This window comes from Cornus florida, unplaced genomic scaffold (genome assembly GCF_030987335.1).
Source record: "Cornus florida cultivar Cherokee Brave unplaced genomic scaffold, ASM3098733v1 CherokeeBrave_3.0.0_Hap2_Chr03, whole genome shotgun sequence".
Classification (NCBI taxonomy): domain Eukaryota; kingdom Viridiplantae; phylum Streptophyta; class Magnoliopsida; order Cornales; family Cornaceae; genus Cornus; species Cornus florida.
Genome location: NW_026775573.1, coordinates 14,481,430 through 14,505,213, shown reverse-complemented (window position 1 = coordinate 14,505,213; position 23,784 = coordinate 14,481,430). Strand labels below are relative to the sequence as shown.

Here is a 23,784-nt window from a genome sequence, read left to right as displayed (position 1 = left end):
AAAGGCAATAGGCTATGTTTGATACGGTGGCAAAAAAAAAAAAAAAAAAAAGATAAAATTAGTTACTAGAGAAGAAAAATGAATGAATAATTTTAATCCCTGTTGCGTTTAATTGATTATTAAAGAAAAAGAAAAGAAAGAATAATAATTAAAAAAAAAAATATTTTAGTAAATTTGCTATTATACTTTTTTATATCTTAAAAGATAATTTTATAAGCCTCAAAATTTATAGGCAAGGTCATCAGATAAAAAAAATAAAAATAAAAATAAAAAATAAAAAATAAAAAAATAAAAATTAAAATTTAGGCCAAATAATTTCAGCCTCCCCAATCGCCTCCATCTCTCTATTCTCATGCCCCCCCCTCTCTCTATCTGCAACTGCAAACTACAAAATCTACAAGAATCAGAAGTTCAAAACCCATATATTTTAGTTTATCTATATGTTCGCATGAATCAAAAGTTTAAAACCTATTACCTATATCAAAAACCAAATCGGCATATCATTTCAGATTGTTCAAAAAGTCAAAACCCATATCTTTCAGTGTCCATCGCCCGCTGTTCCAGTTCGGGTTCGCCGTTCGCAAGCTTCAGCCGCTGTCTCTCAACTCTCAAGCTTGCCCCCCTCTCTCTCTCTCTCTGCAACTGCTAACTTGTATGTATGGGTTTTGTTTTAAATTTTTTTCTAAATCAACTAATCAAGCTCTGTAAGAAGTATTTTTCAGCAAATAAAAAACCCAGTTTGGAATTTGCAGGCAAAGAAGTGTATCTAATAGTTGCAGCAATCTTCTCCACTCGTTTTGCAAGCAGGAAGCAAGTAAGAATCAGAAGTGTATCTAATTGATGCAGCTAATTTTCCCACTGTTGTTACAGGGATGAAGTATTTAAACAATTGAAAAACCAAACCTGGAAATTAGATATTCAAGGTAGAGTGTGAGGCCTTACTAAAGGGGTAAATTTGGTATTACAATAGTCTCTCCTGATCGCTCCAACGGGAGGATTACAAAAGTTACTTTTTATATTTATTTCTATCCCTCTAAAATTTTTCATTTATTTATTTTTTAAGTTAATTACATTCACACCTTATAAGAGATAAAAATTAATCCATTTTTAAACAATTATATTCCATCTGAAGCACTCTAACATATAATAAAATGACTAAAATGTCCTTTGACTTGTTAACTGACCCATTAAATATTAAAATTACCAATTTAACCACATAACTAATTTTAATTAACCAAACTAACCTTTAATTACTACACCATAATACATATATACAATATATATCATATTACACATACAGAGAGGAGGATTCGAAGAAGAAGAGGGTGGTGCCACCTCCACTGGCAGCAAACCACCACAGCCAAGGGTAAACTTCAATTTTTATTTTATTTAAAGTTTTAAGCAACTGTGTATAGATGTGTCAAATGTGCATGTGCATATCTCGGTCAACTCTTCCCCTTTCTCTTTTCCTTTTTTAATTTTTTCCTTCCAAAACGTTCAAATTTATTTCTTTTTCCTTTCATTCTAATTCGTTAAATCAAATCTCTCTAATTCAAGGGTTTCTAGGTTTCCAACATATGCACTTCCAAGCTTAATTCGTAATTGATGATTCACTTCTCAGTAATTTCAGAGCTTTTTTTTTGTTGAATTTTCTGATAGTGGTCACATTTATAAGCTTTTTGAGTTAATCTGGGTTTAGATGCTCTGAGTTCGAGTACGAATGAAGCAGCGTGATTGCAATGTTTTCTTCATCAGAAGATTATCTTTTACTTTATTTTATGTAATTTAATTGGATGAGAGATTGAGGGGGAAAATTAATTGGATGAGAGATTGAATTTCGGGTTGCTATTGGTATGGATGAGAGATTCAAGTATTTTGTTCCTTGGAAAGTGGAGATTTCATGGATTCTTGCATCATTTATGTTCTCTCTCTACCTTCTCAGTGTTCTCACCTTCATGAAAAACCCACCATTACCATCGCAACCTCCACCATCACCACCATTGGCACCCATTCTGAAGTGATGGTGGTGTTGTTGGGGGTAATTCAATCATTTACTTATATTTTAGATTAAGAATTAATACTTTACTGAAAGATAATATCGTCTTTTCTCAATTTTTTATGACTTGTTTGGATCAAATTTTTGACAAGGGGTCTCACTGTTCAAAAAGAAGTCAACTTTTTATCTTGCTATCAATAAGGCAAATCTCATAGAGTGTGAGCGTAAGTAACCCTTTTTTTTATTTCCTTCCAACTTCCGATACTTAACACGTTTTTTTGTCACCTTCTTTAACCCTTCTTTTCTTTTCCTTTCCGTTTTCACTCTACCAAACTGGGCCTAAATTTGAGATGGAGGAAGTAATTTTTTCTTTTTAAAATAAAACTAACCCAAACCATTTGTTCCCAGGCCCATTCTTCTGCCGCAAACCAAATCCCAACCCCTCAAGCGACTGATTCGTGTCGATTTAGTGGATTCTAGGTCATGTCCACCATTACCATCGCAACCTCCACCATCACCACCATTGGCACCCATTCTGAAGTGATGGTGGTGTTGTTGGGGGTAATTCAATCATTTATTTATATTTTAGATTAAGAATTAATACTTTACTGAAAGATAATATCGTCTTTTCTCAATTTTTAAGGACTTGTTTGGATCAAATTTTTGAGAAGGGGTCTCACTGTTCAAAAAGAAGTCAACTTTTTATCTTGCTATCAATAAGGCAAATCTCATAGAGTGTGAGCGTAAGTAATCCCTTTTTTTATTTCCTTCCAACTTCCGATACCAAACACGTTTTTTTGTCACCTTCTTTAACTCTTTTTTTCTTTTCCTTTCATTTTCACTGTACCAAACTGGGCCTAAATTTGAGATGAAGGAAGTAATTTTTTCTTTTTAAAATAAAACTAACCCAAACCATTTGTTCCCGGGCCCATTATTCTGCCGCAAACCAAATCCCAACCCCTCAAGCGACTGATTCGTGTCGATTTGGTGGATTCTAGGTCATGTCCAATCGGGTCCTATTGCCTGAAGTCCGATTTCCTTTCCGTTCCTTTTCTTTCTATTGTTTCAAACTGGGTATTATTACTACCGAAAAAGTAGACGTATTACTGTATCAGTCTGCTTATTGACTGCTCAACTCTCACCACCGCCAACATCCGCCGTTACTTCGAAAATCCGCTCCCCATTTGTCCACTCTCTCTCCATATTAGTCCTATTGTGTGTCAGTTTCAATCAGCAATCACTGAACTTCAACCTTTTGTTGTCGTGGGATTACATTGATTAGCTGTTCCACAAGGTAATAACTTCTAATTTTATTATACTTATATCTTCACAAATTGAAGGAATTTTTAGGGTTTTGTGTGTATGAATTTCTCTCAGTTTGAATAGTTAGTTGTTAATGTCTGCTATATCGTAGTCTGTTAACTTCACTACCAATTCGAGCGAATTAAACTGAATTATATATATATATATTATTTGTTGATATTGTAGAAACATATACATACATGAGAGAACGCATTGTTGTTGTGATCTCCCATATAACTTTAGAGTTTACCTTGAGCTATGTCTGGGAGCACGGAATCAATCGTCAAATGCAACATTAGGGTAATGATAGCACGTTTCAAATATTTTTTGCTTTTGAAAATACAGATGCAACAGAAACACCTCCGTGATGAACATGAAACTGAATAATTTGTCTGTAACCAAGTAGCTCATGGGCTTGGAGTTCTTACTAAGAATGTAATTAACTTACAAAAATTAACCATGGAGATGTTGTGTAAAGCATTGATTGAAATAATTGATAATGCTTTTTTTTTTATTTTTTTTTTATTTTTTTATTACTTGAGCAATTTGATCATTGGTAGATTCCTTTATTACTCTTTGATTTATTTAGAGGTTTTGGATTGTCTTTCAAATCCAAAAATAACTTGCCTTTCTTGGCTAGAGCAATCCAATAATTGGAAGATTCTTTAGCTTCTTTTAGATGATTTTTAGAGTCCTTTAGAGTTTTTTGAAATCAAAGAATTGCACTTTCTTATATTTTTAGAAAAATAATTACGCTTTAGTACATGCAGGTAGTGTATAATTTTTTCTGATTTACACATAAAGCACTTTTTAACATCAAATGTCTAATAGGATTGATGTTTAAGATACTTTTATTTAGGTAAATGGTCTAAAGGTAGTATTGTTCCTAAGCGGAGGTTTCCAACAAAAAACTTCTCTTTCAACCTCCTAAATTAACATTCTCCCCCCAAAACTGACTCTACTCAGGGAAAGCCTCTTAAAACCTGTCCGAAGTGTATAGGGACAGGCATTTACCTGAGAAATTATGTTGATTTGCCATCCTAAATTTAACTCTACTCCTTATTTGTTAAATCATTTTTCCAGGCTCAGTGAGCTCTATAGCCCAAGCAGTGTGCGTGTTTGGAACTCTTAAACGGAGTCACTGCTAGGATTTACGGAAATGAATGACCCTGATGCAGAAGGCAGATCATGCAGTCACAAATTGGTGCCATGGATAAGTTGGGACGAATGGAAATTTGTCATGGAGTCTCTCTTCTCCTCTTCTCCAGACTCCAGAACCTCGGCTTTTCACAGAGTAAGCAAGAAAATGTAAAATCCATTTTTCTTGAGAAAGAATCAGGAAATTTTCTGGTTGGAATTTAAGTATTAAAATCACTGGAATAATAGTGTGGTTTTTAGATATCAGCATGGCGAAGCAGAGGATGTCTTCCAGCTGTGATCGAAGTCACTGCTTCAATTATTGAAATTCAGCTAAAAGATCCTTTCTTTAGGTAAACCTCAGTTGGTATAATTTTCTTTATTCAATTAATAATTGGGCCTGTATATTTGTTTTATTTTGTGTATCATTTTATTTTAGGTTGATGTTCTTTTTTAACTCTAGCTGCATATATGTTCTATTCATGCGCATGTTTTATATAATGTAGAGTTGATTCAAGCGACAATGCTTCGGACTCAGAGGAGGTGTTGACCATGCTTTATTGCATGGCAATCATGAGGTAACAACAGTTTTTTAATGTATTAATCTCAAGGATTTTTCTGCTAATGCATAAAATTATATGCTGTAAAGTACATGTTAACAAAATTGGCCTTTAGGGTACATTTAAAATGATACTTCTATGGCCATTAGATTAAACTTTAATATGGAGCAGCCATTGCGAAAATTGTATTGATATAAGGTAGTCTATCAATGAAGAACCTTATTATCACCACACTTATCTCCTAACATAGGTGAAAGAAACTGCGGGAAATTAGGACACACGAATTCCCCAGGTAAAGCAAGAAGCAAGAAACTTGACTTTGAGAAAGAAGGCCATATATTTATTTCATAATCCTAGTGAATGCAAAGAGAAATGGATTGAGCCGCGTGGGTTAGATTATGATTTAGCCTTGACTTTGACTTTTTCTGAAGTTGAAACTGTTGTTTGATGGACAGAGCCTGTGCTGTGCTTTCACTTTGTCTATTCCATATGGTGAAGTTGTGGTTTCACTGTCTATTTGGAAAATTCCCTATTCTGTTTCTCTCTCTCTCTCTCTCTCAATGACATTTGTATTAACAGGCTCTTATCTTCATACATCAGCATCGATCTTTACATAATGCTTAACTTTTATGGCACGCAAAAAATTGTGTCACAATTCCCTATTGCAAGCTGGCGGTTCTTTTCCCCTTCTTAAAAAATTCTTTCTTGGGGGTAGGGTGTTTAGGCGTTATGACTTTTGGTAGCCATTCAAACTTGTATTAGCTTCATATGAAAAAATTGGAATTGATTACAGTGGTGTTTGCATATGTGCTCTATTGGAGTTTGTGCCTTAAGAAATTAGGTTACACACTTGAATATTTTCTTTGAAGGTTGGTGAATGGCACTGTTGAGACGATACGTAAGAAGAGCATGAAGAGAGGGAAGAGAAATATTTCAATTGCCGAGGCAGCTGCTACAATTAACATTCCACGTATGCTGGTTGACATTCGTCACGGTGAGGAACGCTGGCTATCTATTTGGTACAAAGCCAAAATCTGTTCGTTTTTCTTTTTTATAAATAGTCATGTGTTATTTCTGGTAATCTACCACCTCTATGTATGCAATATGTACTGTCCAGCACACCTCCCTCTTCACCCTTTTAAGCTGCATATGAGAGTCTGAAGGCATTCTCTCTCTGTTTCTTTACTGGAAGGCAGTTAGATACCCCATGCCAGTGTTTTTTCATTGATTTGTGGTGCAAAATTTTGGTTCTACTTTTTCCTTTTGTGATTAATTTTTCGTCTGATATTTCTTTATTTTTAGAGGGTTCTCATCGAGATCTCCCTTCACTTCGGCTGGTTCGTCTTGCCTCAATTAAGGTATACTTGTTTTCCTAACTGATTCTATTGGATTTGAGTAGTTCTTATTTGGTAACCTAATGTTATCTAGGCATTGTAAGCATATGCATATCCTAGTACATATTGTGCTGATTAGCTTTGGTTTGTTTGTGGGAGAGAAAAACCTGGTACCTAGTACATGCTTTGCTGATTAGCCTTTGTTTGTTTGCTGGGGGAGAACCTACTGGTTTCCGTTAGTTTCAAATTGGCTGAGGTGGCATATTCTCTTCCCAGAACTTGTTCTGGTTGCACGTCAGCTTCTCTTTAATTTGTGCTTGCTTGTTTAATAAAAAAGATGTCATATTTTATAATTGATGCAAAATTATGTGTGAAGTTAGAACAGCCATAGAAGAGGAACTATTTGATCAATTTCCTGTTTTTAGTTCTGAATGAATTCTGCAAGCCATATAGAAGAGCCACAGATGTTCTCTTGGACCATTTGTTTATTCATTGATATCTCTGGAGGCCTTTCACCTTTTGTGAAGGATAAATATGACCACAAAAAGTTCATGTCCTTGAATTCTAGGTTTTATTTTTATTTTTTAAATGAAGTAGAGCTTAGAGTATTGGCTACTTTTACCCGACTAAACTCGAGTTTCATTGCATCAGTTGAAAATCATATTTTGTTTAAACTTAGATATTATAAATAACTCGTGTACATCAATGTGGAAAAAGAGATCATGTTCTATGCGTGGGATCACATGTTATCATGCTTGATATTCAATAGGATCACATATTGGTGTGTCGATGGTGTTTGACACACACAACTTCCTTATTTCTATTTTTTCCTCCTTGATTTTCTTTTTCAAAAAGGAAATAGCATGGGTGGCATGGTTGGCAGACCCAATGAGTTTGTTATAATCTTAAAATAAAAAAAAAAAAGACAAGACAACCAGGAGCTTAACCCAGCTTGAGCCAGAACGATTTTTATAAAACTCTATTGTTCATCAACATCCAAAAAGACAGGCTCATAGGTCAGTGATTCAATTGGCCAGGAAAGCGGACCAGAACTGTGACATCCTGCTGACATTGAAATTTCAATAGATGATTATAGAAATTTCTGATCGTAATATTTTGATGTTTTATACAAATCCTCACACATAAAAAAATTGTAATTGAGAAGTGGCGGATAAGATTTGTTGATTAAATCTACTGGATGTTTGTAGACCAAATTCGAAGTTTTAGATTGGAGTCCGTTAGCCCCAGACAAAAACTAACAGAGAGATATAGAATACAATTTTAATAAGAGAGGTGATGATGATGATTTGTGGAGGAGTTAAAAGGTAATGTTTTAGGCATTCGAAAGAACGACATTCAGATTTATCCGCCACATTGTGAAGGTTTGAGGGGTTGGAGACTCTCTTAGAAAATGTGCAACACTTCCTAAGAGCCTACCCTCAGATTTAGAGGAAAAATAGTTCATTGAAATAAAAACACTTAAAAGAATGATATTTGGCATCAAGAAAACTAGATTGATGCGCCATTTAAAATTTATTTTGAGGTTTAATGGTTTCTCTTAGTTGAGGAGAAAAAGCTCAGGAACCCTAACAGTTGAGGTGTTCTGGGTAAGGAAAGGCCATTGGATTTGTTTATATAGTACTGTCCAAACCTTCACATTTCAGTTACCCATCAGTTTATTTATTTATTATTATTATTTTTATAGGATAATGTCTAAATTGGACAATATGCATAAGAGAAGGTTTTTTTTTTCTCACTCTCTTTTAGGTCTTTGGTGTCTTTCCAAACCGTCGAAAGATCCGGTTTCCTATCCAGAGGGTTCAACCTCTCCGTGCTATCTGGTTTCCAAAATATTGACCCAAAATGGCTCAAAGCAAATTTACGATAAATCCAAATCTTTCCAACCTAACAATGTCTCCAAGGAGATGGTCTTCAACACCAAGAGATATGCAAGACATATCTGCATACTAAGTTTCTAAACAGCTCAGCTGCTTGATTAACTTGTGCACCATTTTCCTTTCCAATTTGTTTGATTCGTACAAGTATATGGATAAAGAAGATCAATGGATACTTAGGGATGAATTTTAATGGGTTGGTTTACACAGTGAAACAAGTAGTAAACAACTAGCGGACATGCTTCTTTTTTTCTGTTGACAGCAATAAAATCATTTTAGTGTTCTTTGTTCATTATTTGCTGCTTGCCAAAAGTTTAAAAAAAGAAGAAGAAATTTTTGGCCATTTTATGGCAAACAACAAATTGAACTCTTAGCAAGCCCAAGGTCTGGGTTTGAGTCCCGCTGGGGTGTTCTTTGTGGCTAGCCTCAGCTGCCCCTGCAGTGGCTTACCCGGCCCGGGAGGGGAGGCACTCTTCCGGGTTCTCGGGGATTAGTCGGGTTGTTAAGGGGCCCTAAGGGTTCGTGCTATCCCGGACACCCCGGGTTAATTAAAAAATATATATATATATATTGAACTCTTTGAAACTTAATGTTCCTCTGCGGTTATGATTATACTGGTTATTTACTGACAGCAAATGGAGCCTCTATGATGCTTCTCTTTGAATATGTTAATAGTGCACCTTTCTTGATCTTTACAGTGCATCAGATTGGGGTTGGTTTAGTACAAAATGTGTTCCACGTAGCAGTACTCATGCTATGAAATACTGGGGGAGAAAAGGATAAGAACAAAAAGAATGAACTATTCGTATAACATGTAGAACTTGAAAAAGTGTAAACACCACAATCAAGTACAAGCTAAATTGACTTATCAAAAAAAGAAGTACAAGCTAAATTGCAATTATATTAATTGCCACTGAAATTCAGATATTACATTTCTTACAAGACATGAGGCTAATATAGTGTTGCATTCGAAAATTGCAATAAATGAAACATTGAAACCTAGATTTTTGGATCGTATCCCGTGGCTTCGAAAAATTTCATCATCTGAACTATACAAGCACTTGTGCGAAAATTTTGAGCTTGTAATTATCTGCTTTTTAGTTTCTTGTAACCATGCCATGCAATTGAAGGAGGCCAACAATGGCATTAATTAGTAAAAGCCTTTTCTTGCTTGATGCTCTTGATTCATGAGCTTTACAAGCCGGAGAGTCAGAGACCCAGACCTCCCTCCTCTTTTCTACCTTCCCAAAGGAAATGTATCTTTATCTTTTCAATCCTCATTCCCGGATGCGCCTGAAACAACCGTAACCCATGATACAATCCTTATCCCTTGGGCCTAGTTTGGTTGGAAAGAAATGAAAGGAAAGGTAAGGGAGGGATATGATATTTTGTGTTTGGTATAAAATTTTGGAAGGAAAAGAAAGGGAATGGAAGGATTTGGAGGGATACATTAAAGCTTGATGAGTTGATTTTATTATCCTTCTAAAAATGGTAGGAAAGGGAAGGAAAGGCTAGCATTTTTAATGAAACTTTGTTTATACCAAATTTGTCCTCATTTTTATAAAAGACAAAATCTATGGAAAAGGGTATGATGATGAATTCATTAAAATAGTTTCCTTTCCTTTCTTTTCGCATCCTTTCCTTTATTAGTCAACCAAACACGATAAGTGGTTCACACTGTACTCTCCTTTCCTTTTCTTTTATTTTCCGCTGTACCAAACGTAGCATTGGTCTTGTCTTACCCAAAAACTGCTTGTTGTCCATGTCAACACTGTTATGAGACAATAAACAAGAAGATAGGTGCCCATCCAATGCTCCGGCCTGTCTCATAGTGAGATACGAATCACATACCTTTCTGACAAACCAGATTCATTAGGAAGGGCTATATCAACATCTCAGCCATGACTTCTCTTCCATTTTGAAACCTTCCAACACGTGCTACTGCCACAGCACCCCTAGGTGAAGTATCCGTGCTTCCTAGCCCACTCTTCTTGCTGCAATCATTTCTTTGGAAGCTTATTGGACGTGGCATTTGGTAGTATGCTAAATGTATCCTGCTAAGAGCCACATGTACCACTGTGTAAACCATATGACCTAGGAAAGATGCACCGTTTTCTGTTTATGAAGTTTAGGTTCCCCCTCCCCTGCATTTCTCTAGAAAATTTACTTATGTAAGTTCAGTGTTGTTAAAGGTGTGCCTAGGTGCACGCCTAGGCTCCAAGCTCATGCAGGCGTGCAACACTTGCACCTATTGTGTGCCCAGGTGCGCCTTTGACCTCTAGCTCCTTGGGCCTTTGATAACATTGTGTACATTACATGTGATTGAGAATGACTCACTGGTTATTACGGGCTATAAATTCATTTGCTTGTATCAGGAACACTCCCCCTTACCTCAACCTCTCAACAGGGAATCTTTATGCAGACCTCTTGTTTTGTTCTTCTACCTAAATTAGTCTATTGGAAAAACTAACTGGAAAACAGTATAGGAATATTAGTGGTTACTTAAATAGGTAAATGTAATCAAATGAAAGAATGGTCTCATCACTTCATGTATTAGGGCTGTCTGGTTATGAAAATTTTGTTCTCTGCTGCTAACAGCTAAAAGTGCTTACTGGAACCAATGTTAGGAGAAGTATGGGAGTAAGCTTTTACATAAATCTAAATTCCTGTCTATTGCTGGTCACAATTTCAAAATTTTTAATTCAATTTGTAAAGATTATGACTTAAAGTTTCTTATTCAAAATTCAAGTTCCGGCTAAATTCATTTTCTCTTCCAGGTTCAAAATTTAAATATCTGCAAAATTTCACTTTGGTTATAGCTCTAGACATCTTATAATGACAATTTCAGGCACTTGATTGGTTGAAATCTTATTACTGGGAGCCTCAAAAGAATGCAATCTCATTTCAAAATGATGTAACTGCTAGTGTCAGAAAAGAAATCAAGTCTAGACTGCGTGAATTGGCTTTCCGTTTGAAAACCAAGCAGGCAACCCGGTCAAGTTCTATCCTAGTCAAGAGAAAACGTGAGTATGAATCTTTTACTTGTATTTATTTGGTCAACTTCTGATCTTATGCAATAAACTTATTTATTCTTTTTATATATATTTTCTCATGGAACATGTATAAGCATATTAAGTTGCCTTCTTTCTGTAATGCATGTGATTATAACTAGCTTGTGTAGTCTTAGAATCGTTATTACATATGAGCAGTGCATGAACTAGAGCTATTTCCTAGTACAGTGTATAAAAACTGAGCTACCAAGCATGAAAATGCGTGTTCGAGGTTGAAAGTAGTTTGTTAGACTGTGACAGAATGCTAATGGTTGTGTCTGTAACTGGTACACCCTCCCATTAATGAGAAACACACTGGGAAAGCAACTAGCTTTATTGTTTAATCTTCTTATAAAAGTACTGACTACTCTAAGAGGATCCGTGTCCTTGCCCTCTTAGATGTGTGTTGGACACCAACAGTTTTTGAACACTTTTGGACACGTGTCCAACACATTCTGGACGTGTCTTTGATTTGAAAATTAATTTTGAAGTCATGGCCGACACTTCTCAAACACTCGCTGAAATGTGATTACTGAATCTTTTTTTTTTTTTTTTTGGTGGTATCATCAAGAAAGAAAATATGAAAAAAAATCAATTTAAAGGTTTTACAATCAGAAAAGTTTTAAGCATACTAAAAAATAAAAGATGTAGAAAGGTTTTGTTAGAGGAGTTGGTAAACAGAGGAGTCAGCAAGTTATGTATACATATACATACAAACACAAATGCACATACTGGTCATGTCTCTGTTATATTTCTTTCTATACTACAATGGTGGTTAATGTTATATAATTTGTGTTATATATATATACGATCTTGTTTGGCTTTTGCTCTCTTGTTCTTGTTTCTGTGTATTAGGGAAACATTCCCCTTTTGAACGTTTTTCTAATATATCTTTACTTATCAAAATATATATATATATATATATACGATCTTGTCATGCAATATTAGATTTAGCTGTATATAAAGTAATAAAACATATTATTGATCTATATATATATATATGTATTATTGCCACATCCAATTTAGGGACCACCTTGCATCCAATAATTTCATGTTAAAGCACAACCTAGGATATTTGATAAGTTAGGGGAAGACTTCTTCCTATCCTCTGGGTACTTTTAAGTTTGCAACTCTCACTTGGTATTAGAGTCTTAATGAACCTTTATTTTTCCCTTCACTTGGTATTAGAGTGATATATCCGAAATAGTAAGTGAGATCCTTTTTCAAAAAGTTCTATTAATTTTTTATTTTTTAAATCTGTTTTTAAAAACTTCTTTTTTTATTTTTTAAATCTGTTTTTAAAAACTTCTTTTTGGAAAAAAACATTAATTTGCCAATGAGAGAAGGTGAATCTAACACACTTTGTTTGATATAAATCTAGGATGAAAGCTTTTCCTAAATCACTTGATGAAATAGTTTGGTCTTTTCGAATTATATGTCTTGGTCTTTCAGAGTATGTTGTAATTTGGGGTAATATAGGCATTTCAAGGTGTTCTTGGTCTGATGGCTGCATCAATCTCTCCTGGTTATCAAGAACTCATACTAACTTTTTATCTTTGCTGCTTAAGTTATTGTTTTTTTATTACTTATCAAAAAAAAAAAAAGTTATTGTTTATTTATTGGGCACATGCATTCTTATTAAAGGCGCGAAGTGCCTAAGGTGCAAAGGTATCCTAGTGCTTAAGCACAACGTATAATGTAAGAAACGGGTTTGGGCAAAGTAAGGCACGTGTAGAAATGTATATTATATTTACAATTGAAATACTTCAAAATATACAACATAAACTAGTCAAAAATCTAAAATGAGTAACTTTTTGGCATATCAATTAAGAGGGTTAGCTAAACCAATGTGCATGTACCCTTACAATTGACATACATATTCAATTAATGGATATTTTTATTGTATTTTTTATTTGAAAATTAATGAATATTTTTGCCGATGCTATTCTACAAAACCATAAACCTTTTTATTCATAACCTATGTTTTCAAGTGTATAGATTAATTGAGAACAGAATTAGTGGATATTTTCATCATTTATACTTTCGAAATATACCCCCCCCCCCCCCCCCTCTCTCTCTCCGTCTTCTTTTTTGGCTAAAAATGTACCTACAAAATTGGATCAACATAATTTACACAAACTTCGGTTAATGCTCTTCAAATTGCCCGTAGTTGTAACTTTAACAGTCTGAATTTTTATGTAATTATTTGCATTTTAAATCATGGGATCCATTGTGAGGTATTATTTCAAGCATGTCTCCTCACATTAATGGAAAATATGGTAGATCTTCATTTTTACTGACAATTGAAAACCTATATTGCGTATACTCATTGTAGATTGGTGGCGCTTCCTGAGTTACTTGTGAGTTAAGAGAAGATGCTAAGTCTAAGAATATTTATCCTTGAATATCTTCATTTCTGGGAGAATTGTGACTCCAATGACTTGTTTCCGGCTTTGCTCTATCCTTGGTTTTCTATTCACCGGCAGTATCATATCTTCTAGTGCCCACAGAATGGGGAATATATATATATACAGAACTCCCAGAAACATAAAATTCCTAGACTGCTCTCAAAATTCAACCAAAATATCCCATTCCAACCATATGTTATCACAGATTCACAGTCTCTCCAAAAATAATGAAAAACGTCAAGTTATCATATATTCACATCATTATCTCTCCAAAAGTAATAATAGAACTCATATGTTAGTGTGCACACACACACAGACAAACACACACACACACATGTTTAGAGTAATCTCAAGACTCACATGTCTGCTAAGCTATTGCTAGACAGTCTAGACTAGTCATGGTCTGCCATGTAGATACATTATAAGTCCACTTTATAGGATGATGTCTTATTGAGGCTATATACCATGTTATGAATTGAATTTGGTGATGTTCAACCGCGTCTCAGCATATCTGTCAAAAAAAAGGAAATTTGCACATTAGAATAAACAGATAGTAACTCTTGGTTACTGATTTTAAGTTGTTTGTGGTTGTGTGCAGTCTATCACTCGATTCACTCCCTAAGAGACAAGCCAGACACTTAACATGACATTTCTTTTTCCTTCTTTTTTTCTTTTATTCCCCCTCCAAGAATAGTTAGTATGGCTTTACAGTGCATACTTTGAAAATGGATTCATGTGGCCAAAACCCAACTAGTTGGGTTATATCCTTTTTCTGAGTTGAGTCAAGGAAGATAAGTTAAATTGATTAAATTATTTTGCTTAAAATAAATGATACATTAACTAATACTTTATGATCTTTGCTTTCATTGAACTTCTTCCTCCTCTTGTAGTTGTTAAGCACGGCGAACGGTATAGTGGGTGCACTAAGTTTCTCTTTCACAAGGCTGGCAAGCTCCAATCATCCAAAATTGCAGGTGAGACCATTTAGTCTTATTTTTTATTGGTCCTTCAGACACAAAAGGTGGTGATATTTTTCAGCTTTTTTTTGTCTGCCACGAATACTGTCAGGGTACAGAATTTGGGTCATTCAATTATCCATAATGATATTAATGAGGAAACAGATTTGGAAGACTATTTTGCAATATTTTTGGAAACTCGGAGATACACTTTGTAGCTTAAACTCTAACTCATGGATATAAATAAAAGCTCAACTAATACTTCAATTGCATCTCACCCCAGTACACTGCCACCCAGGAATACGATTTTTTTTTTGATAGGTAAAAAATAATAATGTCAGAACGAATGGGTAACTTGGAAAAACATTCATTGAACCTGGTTTCAAGTATTAGTCTAATTTTGTTTATGTGTGTATGTGTGAGTTTTGCCTTTCTTCAGCGGCTTCAGTGATATGATTTACACCTCCTAAGAGAAAGGGTGTGAATTTCCAATGATAAGAATAGAATGATACATCATAAAATATAAGCTGCAAGGCATGTTATGAATTACAAGTTTAGACCACATCATCAAAGTCAGAACTTACAAGAATTATGATACAACTATCATCTGAATCCTACATGACAGGATTGTTTAAAGATTGCTACTACGTAAAATTATGTTAAATATTTGTGTGCGGTTAATATGTCAGCCATTAGATTTATAATATTCAATTAGAGCAAGCATGTAATATCATAATAAGAGATTAAATAGGCATTATCAGTGTTACCAACTCCAAACCAACTCAATTACCTCCATGTAATAGGAAATTTAATGTGTCTATATGCATAGCAGGTCTACCTGATAATATATATAATTTAAATATGAATTTAAAATTTTCTTTATTTCAAAACTTGCAGGTATTGAAGTCACTTCTTTTTGAATTAGATTACTTGATTGGAGTGATAATCAAACTTCCTTTTGAATTAGATTCCTTGAATGGAGTATTACTGATTATCTATCCATCACCATGGACTCTTTTTACACACCTGACACCACCGTAAAGAGGCGCATATTATATATTTCAATAGATGTTTGAGGCTTATACCTCCAGTATGGTTTCTTCCTTCATGTTGGTTTGCTTTCACTTCTTCTTCTTCTTCAATACGTATATATATATGTATGGATATATATTGTTGTTGTAGGTTGATTTCAGGAATTCCAATAGAGGAATATTTGTTTGTGTATGCTTCAGCTGGATAATTTGAGAATGGTCTATGTTTTGTAATTTTGGACAAGACGATGTATTTTGTTTAACGCGTGTATATGTGTGTGTATAATATATATTAAATTTCCGTACTTCATCTATGAAAAGAAGAAATATGCTTTACCACTTATTTTTGGTCCTACTTTGTATTGATGCTTTTTGAGAAATGCTAATACTGTGTATTGTCCCAATATTTGTGTGTTTGCTAATGGTCATGTGTTTCAGGCTCTAGGAAAAAGATAACGAAGCCGTTGAATGCTCTTGTTCGGTTTTATTCTACCTACCCTTCAGAAGTGATATCTGTGTTATCAGAGTTTTTGCTGAAGGCATCAGATTTCTCATATTTGGTGGAGCTCCCAGAAAATCAAGTCAGTAATGGTGCAGAGCATTTGCATTGTGTATTTGATGATTGGAAGTCTCTCATTACAAAATTGTCAAATAAGGAACCAGAATTACTTCTGACCCTTCTCAAGGCAGTTCTTGAAATGATTGAGACTCGGGAAGCCATAAAATATGAAAGTGGTAATTATCAGTCCTTTCTTCTAACAACCTATTTCTAGATCTGCAGTTTTTGAAATGATTGAGATTCAGGAAGCCATAAAATATAACATTGGTAATTATCAATCCTTTCCTTTAACAACATTCTTTTTCCAAAAAATTTGACTTCAGCTCTTATTAGATTTTATGTTAATGGTTGTCATTACACTTCCTGAATATCACGTCACATTGCTATATTGTTTGTTTGATCACACATTATCATAATTGAGATGACACTATTATTGCAATTCTTATAAGATTGTTAAATTGGTGTAATGTTTCTTGAGTTTCTATGATTTTATCAATCACTTTGGCAGACGCTAGTTGTTCCTTGCACCACTCTTAGGCTGTGTTTGGTTGCTATTCCACTTGTCACTTGCTACTTTTGAGATCTCTTTTGGTGACACAAAGCCTTCATGCATAAACAACAACCAAATGCAGATGGATTCTTTTTATTTTTTTTTGACCAATTTCATTGCCGCAATATAGTAATATTTGGAATCTAAGAAGCAGTAGGACTACAACAGAAAAAATGTTTCCATTTTAACTATTGAGCGCATATTGGACACACATACTTTTCAGACAATCAAGACAACGTGTTTGTATACTATTATTGTGTTAATGATATGAAAAATAAAAAATAAAAAATTATGTTCCTAGTTTTGGATACTAGGCGCAGCTTCTCCAGCACACTCAGACACTTCCATGATAATAATGATAAATGTATCTGTTTTTGTGTCCATGCAACATAGCTTGAAAGTTTATGTTAATTTTGAATATATATTCGTTATCACCACCTATTGTAACAATTATAAGAGAGAGATGTGAATGCCTGTTTTTTTTTGCTTCTATGTTTGCGTGTAATAATGTCTTGGGTCTCTAAATTTCAATGATGTTAACTTATTATAGTTGCTACTGCTCTTCAATAAACATTTTGTTGATATGCATCAGGAGGAACACATCTCAAACCGGACTACAGGGCTGAAATTCGGGCCATTGAGAAACTTTCTAATCTGTTTGAGTGGCTCGTTGGAAATCTCAAGGGACTAAAGCCTATTCTCAGCAAAGAACCTGCTGCATCTGAACCCGAAAGTTCTCCAGCGGCATTATATCTGCCAAAGGCAGCTTTAGTTGAACTCCTACGTAAATGTCTTCTGGTCTCATCTCCTGGCAACAGGCAACTCATGGCATCGGCCCAAGTTCTTGCACACATGACCAGAAATGGCTCTCTGGTTCAGAAACTCAACAAACTCTCCTTGCTTGGTGGATCAAATCTGGACTTCCCCGAAGAAAACACTTCTCTTGTTAGTTCTGAAGACTTTCTTACCCTTCAAATGGATTCTATCAGTCAAGCAGCTAGAAAGCTAGATTTTGTTAAACGTCACCGAGTGCAGGGAAATGTTCTGAAGACTCCTACACAAGTTGATGCAGGAAATAAGAAAAGATGGGCTGTGGCAAAGTCGTGGAACCCATGTCCGATTGGCATGTTGTCTCGTGATCTGAGTTCTTCTGGCCGTCTTCCTGTTCTCCACTGTGACGACGACGACGACGATGAAGAAGAAGAAGTTCTAAAATCATCAGATGATAAAGTTGTTCTAAAGTCATCAGAAGGCAAGAGGCGTTGGGAATTAAACCAGTGTAATCGCAAGAGGGAAGCTGATTGTGCCGTTGAACTTTTAGATTACTCGAGCCTTAAAAAGATGAGGGGGACTGAAGAAGGTGGTGGTTTAGATGGTGAAGATGAGATATCGTCAGGAGGTGTCAAAGGCAAGTTGATGATTGGTGGGGTTTGGAAGAAAATTGGGGAGGAAGAACTGCTTGCCATTGCATCAGCTATAAGGATTTTGGTTTAATTCACTTGGATTCTTTACTGGGTTCTATTTATTCTTATGGTGGTCATCACTAACGAATATCAGCGTTTCTGGTGAGGTAATTGATAAGTGGCTGTACCAACAATTTTGAATCATGATTTTTAGATTTTAGATTCCTATAGTTATAATCTCTCCCCTCTCAACCACCGAGCGATTTTAGCCCAGCTGGTATAACTACTCCCTCAAAGGAGAGATGGGGGTTTGAGCCCCATAGTTGGCATTTGTGTGTGTGTGTGAGTATTTAATTGACAATATATATATTCTTATAACAACTGTTCCTAGCCGTGCTTCTCAGGAAATTTGAAATTATTACATGATCCCAGACATGGTTTTGGACCAATCATTATACGGCACGGAAGCGAATGTGTCAACTTTGTGTGCTGGCTATTGATTGGTAATAATTTTTGGCTATTGATTGGTAATAATTTTCCAAGAAGCAAGGCTAGGGACAGTTGTTGAAAGGATCTATATATATGTATACATATTACATGATTCTAGGACCAATCACTGTTGACTCACAAGCAACTTGCGTATTGAACAGTGATTGGCTTGGACCGTATAATAATTTCTCCTTGTTTCTCTGTGCTCTCAATAAATGTTCTTAGCTTGCATTTCAGTTTCAAGCTTCCTGACCACAGCATGATAGATTTGGTCCATAGAAGTGATCATGCCTAGATCTGAATACTTGAGATAGTGTGTGTGTGTGTGTGAGAGAGAGAGAGAGAGTCCCACCAAATACAGAAAAAAATGAACAATGTAAACCTTAGATTGATTGTAGAAGTGGGCCAATGGGCTTTCTGGTTTCATTGATCCTTCTCCCAGCCACAGCAATAATGCCACCAGACAAGTTTGGCCCGATGTCTATCTTCATCATTGACATCACAAAATGAATCAACGACTCTGATTTCATCTGATCAGGCGGTGGAGGCAAGTCCTGCAGGGGCGACCTGAGAACACATCAAGCACACAATAACGCCAAATGTATGGCAAATTTGGTGTCTCACTGTGTGTTTTTCATGTGATCTCAAGTCACTCCTGTTGGACCTCTCCACCAATTTGGCTATTCCCATAACTTTTGGTAACACTCATGGATGGTTCAATGTTATATACAATAGTTTAATTTGGTACTTAGCTTAGATATATGTACTACACAATGGTACTTTGTAATAGATGTACAATTGGTTTGTGCTAAGAGTACAACTTCGTATTGTACCACATGATTAAACTCCAAGAAGTACAAAGTGTACAAGGACCTCTGTGCACCATACACATGTTCAAAAGTCTTTTGAGAATGTTCAATACATCGAACCTAATCACATGTTATACGTGTAGCCGGCCCCCATTCACTTTATTGATCTTTTAAAAACTTTATTTAATTTAATTTTTATTTAATTTTTTATTTTTGTGTAAGACTTTTTGTTGATATTTGTTGCACATGGACAGTCTATTATCAAATAAAAAATTAAAAAAATCTAGAAAAGAAACTCATCGTACCAAATAAGCACTATACTTCAAGAATTAAACAACATGAAAACTCTTTGGAAATGTGGATATAAAAAGTTTAACAACAAAATGAAGTTCAAATTTCGTGTGTTTGAGGAATAACAATGATCGAAAAGACGGGTGCCTTAACGGACAAATAGAGAGTTAAAAATAAAATTCACTAGCCAGCTATCTCAGCTCCGCTCGAGAATGAGTAATGATTTAGAAACCGAATTCTTTAATTACCGAATTCAATTTATGTGTAAGGGGTGGTGGATCCCATCACATAACGTCATGATGATATCATCATGACACTCACATAAATTGAATTAAATAATTATCGAGTTCGATTCTTAAATCATTATTCTTCAAGAATTACAGGTTAGGTTATCTGAGCTCTTTATATTCATCTATCCAACCCTCTGAATAAATTAAATACGCGTATTAAGATTAGAAGGCTTCTTATTTCACAATAACAAAAGCACTTTTTCACTCTTTGTACACTAGGGGATTTCACCTAGAAAATAAAATATTTCATGCTAATGGATTCGAGTCCATAACCATGCGTAATCTTGTAGCACTTACCATTGAAGCGCTTCCACGGAATTCACTTTGAATTTACTAAATGCATTACTTGTGAAGTATGTGTTAGCGTATGTCTTATAGATTTACCTGTTGTTGATTGAAAACTGATATAGTATTCGAAAGAAACGATTGCTTAACTACAATGTTGATTTTGGAATTTATATATCTTGTGATCTACAAAACCAAATGCATTTACTAACATGATTTATATAAAATATAAAGAGTAACACCTGTCGAAATGTTGAATCTATTTTATCTGAACATTTAGATACAACACATGGGTCCAACTCTAATGCATCCCAAGACTATGAGCACATTGAGCACTTTGGCCACACATTTCACTTGAAATGTTCCCATAGAAGCCCATTATTACTTTATTTTGGCTATTTATATAACATTACATTTTTACCTGGAAAAAAAAAATTTGCATTTTTCAGGGAAGGTCACATTTGACTTTGAGCTTGTTTAATGATTAATCTGCAAAACATGTGCAATGTCACATTATCAGCTTTGTAGTCAACAAGGTAATTTGCTAGATTCTTGGAAGATATGAATCTAAGATCTCTGAAGCAATAAAGTAATTGTAGAACATTTTGGCTATGGCACATGAAAGTACTGTGCATATGATGTGATTAAACATTATTCCTTGCCCACTTGCAAAGAAGATAAGACCTCTTAGGTTATTTCTTGTCATGTGATGGACATTATTATTAAGAATGATGAGTTTTTTACAAGAATTTTGTTAGGCTATGTTTGGGGGCATGAGTTTTAATTCACATTCCAAAGCTATTATTCCCCTCTTCGAATTTAGAATGTTTTTCTTGTTTCTTTCAATTAAAAAAAAAAAAAATTCTTTCTAATTACTTAAAAACCCACAATTGACAAAAACTCAAAAGTGTTTGGGTCACATTTTAAGTAAATTAGGTATTTCAGGACTTGAAAATGGTGAAGAAGATTTTTTTTTTTAATTATTATTATTTTTTTTAGAAGGTAACGGTGAAGAAGATTGGTGAGGGTAGAGAAAGGGGTTGTACCACTTGGTTATGGCAGTTTCATTTTTTTATTCATTTTCATCTCTGACCGTTACAAGTACGTTCAGATCTTTGGCTGTAGCGCCCATTTGTTACAACGTACGCTTTTTAACGCATTTATTGTACATGTTTATATTTCAATACATAGAACAAATATATTGAAACACGATTCAAATGTGATGAAACTAAAAATAATAATGTTGAAAAAATATTTCAAAGCAGTTAAAACGTGTTTTAACACATTTGTTCTAAATTTCAATGCATAGAACATCTGTTGAAACTGGATTTAACTGTATTAAAAAATTTTGCATCTCACCATAACAGAAGATCCAGACACATTCCAAAGGTCATTATTTGGAGCGCTAGTCCGAGAGGGTTGGAAAGCAAACTATCCGAGCTAGCTCCATTTCATTCTACTAAGAAAAGAAATTCTTCATGTGCTAAAAATATCACAGACTGTTTTCGTTGACACCTTACCGATCTTTCAAATATTTCGTTTTCGGTACCTCTCTCAAGGATTCTCCATTTAGGTTCTCTTAACTCTCTTTCTTTTGGTGTCTTTCCAAGTATGGAGGTTAGTTCTCTTAAAAAAGTAAAATTATTTTCTTAGTATAAATCAAGCAACCCCTTCAAATTTTAATTTTTGTAACCTATAGATATTTATTATCCTCCATTCTCTATGCAAATGGGGTCTATAGTTTTCATTGTGGTTACTTGTGAAATTTATTGATTTTCTAGAAATCCTACCAGCATTTTATTATTGGTTGAAAAGTAACTTCCCCGGACTTTTGAAGGACAAAGTTAGTTGATTTCTACATTATGAAGGTTGATGGTTATGTGTTTTTAATGGTTGTTGGAGACTTGAAGTAAAAGGTATTGAAAAAAGTTGAATGAGGTTAAAGTAGCATGATATGATGGCACCCCCCCACAGAATTCATTTGTAGGAGTGAGAAAGTGACTTTGTGGAGGAGTGAGAAAGTGAAATGCTGATCATCCCCAAGATTTTGAATAAAATGTAAGCAAAATCTTCTAAGGGCCCTACCTATGAAGTAGGCTTGCTATGTCACATTCGCAAGGGGATGTAAAATTAAACATCTTTCTCAATCAATGCATTTGATAGCCTTGATAGCCGGATTAGACTCTTTCTCTTTCTCTCTCTCTCAAAAAAAAAAAAAAAAAATTTATATATATATATATATATATATATATATATACACCGAACGTTTATAAGTGGCCTTGTCTTTTGATATACGATCCTTTTTAAGTCGATACATTATCTGTATCGGCCAATTTACATTGACTTTGTCTGAATCCGTTACATCGCGATCGTAACTAATACTTCAAATCATGCTCACATCCAAAAAATATATATATATTAGAGCATCCTCTATCACCATATATATGTAATTCTACTTTTTACATGTATCGGGCAATTGTTAAGAAATTTCTCTTAATATGACCTTTAGGAATTCCAACCCCGGGCTTTCTAGTTAGAGAATTAAATCCAACATATAGGCTTCTTGAAAAGCATGGATCTTGGCCAAACTAAAATTCCAAGAACAGTTTTTTTTTGTAACTCCCAAAACATAAAACTGTTTTGAGAGATCCATTCCAGACAGCCCCAAAGATTTTAAAAGAAATTTTTGAAAACACTGTATCATAAATGTGATGAGTAGGTAGGTAATCTTTATCTTCAAATTTATTTCAAGTACATGGTGACCTTAGTGTTCATCTTATTATGTTGTTTACTAATAAGGAAAAGTAGAAATTAAGAATGTTCTAAACTAATAATGAAACATGTTAAAAAAAAAAAACTAATAATGAAAGTATTTTTTTAAAAAATGTTTTTTTTGGAACACATTTAAAATGTTAGCAGGCTAAAAGTATTTTTATATGAAAATTCTCTTTTTAAACGTGCTTGGTTATAAAAATAAATACTATTTAGTGCTAGAGATTTTAGCTTAGTAGGGCTTTTAGTCAAAACAATAAATAGTATTTTTTAAAAGCAGAGGTAAAAAGTATATAGAAATAGCCTATTAATGAAACACATATTAATAAGAAGTGTTTTACATTTGTTATGTTAGGGAGTATTAGATGTTTTGAATTTAGAATTGGAAGAAATTTGTATCAAATTTGGGTATACAAGGGAGGAATGTTGATAGAAATTCATGTCAAAGTGTCAATTAGGTAGTGAATTTTGTTAAAATACTATCTGATATTAAAAAAAAAAAAAAAAAAATTACTTATTTTAAGTTATGGCATTGCCAAACAGGTCCCAAGAGAGTTTTGTGGACTTATTACATTTTTTAAGCAAAGCAAAAATAAATTAATTTATTTGAAATTATTAAATACTGCATCAACTAACGGGTCAGTTTGGCAACAGGTTTTATTTAATT

The 23,784-nt window shown here is 34.4% G+C and overlaps 1 protein-coding gene across 2 annotated transcripts; it reads left to right on the top strand.

Moving 5' to 3' along the window:
• The first annotated feature begins 2,915 nt into the window (after window positions 1–2,915).
• On the top strand, window positions 2,916–18,499 carry LOC132299615 (uncharacterized). Of its 2 annotated transcripts, XM_059796346.1 has the most exons (10): window positions 2,916–3,290; window positions 4,382–4,592; window positions 4,697–4,788; window positions 4,942–5,013; window positions 5,865–5,989; window positions 6,298–6,353; window positions 11,073–11,247; window positions 14,573–14,656; window positions 16,108–16,404; window positions 17,371–18,499. In XM_059796346.1, the coding sequence occupies exons 2-10, from the start codon at window positions 4,458–4,460 to the stop codon at window positions 18,270–18,272; spliced, it is 1,938 nt and encodes a 645-aa protein (XP_059652329.1). In that variant the 5' UTR covers window positions 2,916–3,290; window positions 4,382–4,457; the 3' UTR covers window positions 18,273–18,499. The 2 variants fall into 2 exon arrangements, with proteins under 2 accessions (XP_059652329.1, XP_059652330.1); XM_059796347.1 differs by lacking the exon at window positions 2,916–3,290 and having other exon boundaries at window positions 4,527–4,592; window positions 4,685–4,788.
• Window positions 18,500–23,784: the final 5,285 nt, after the last annotated feature.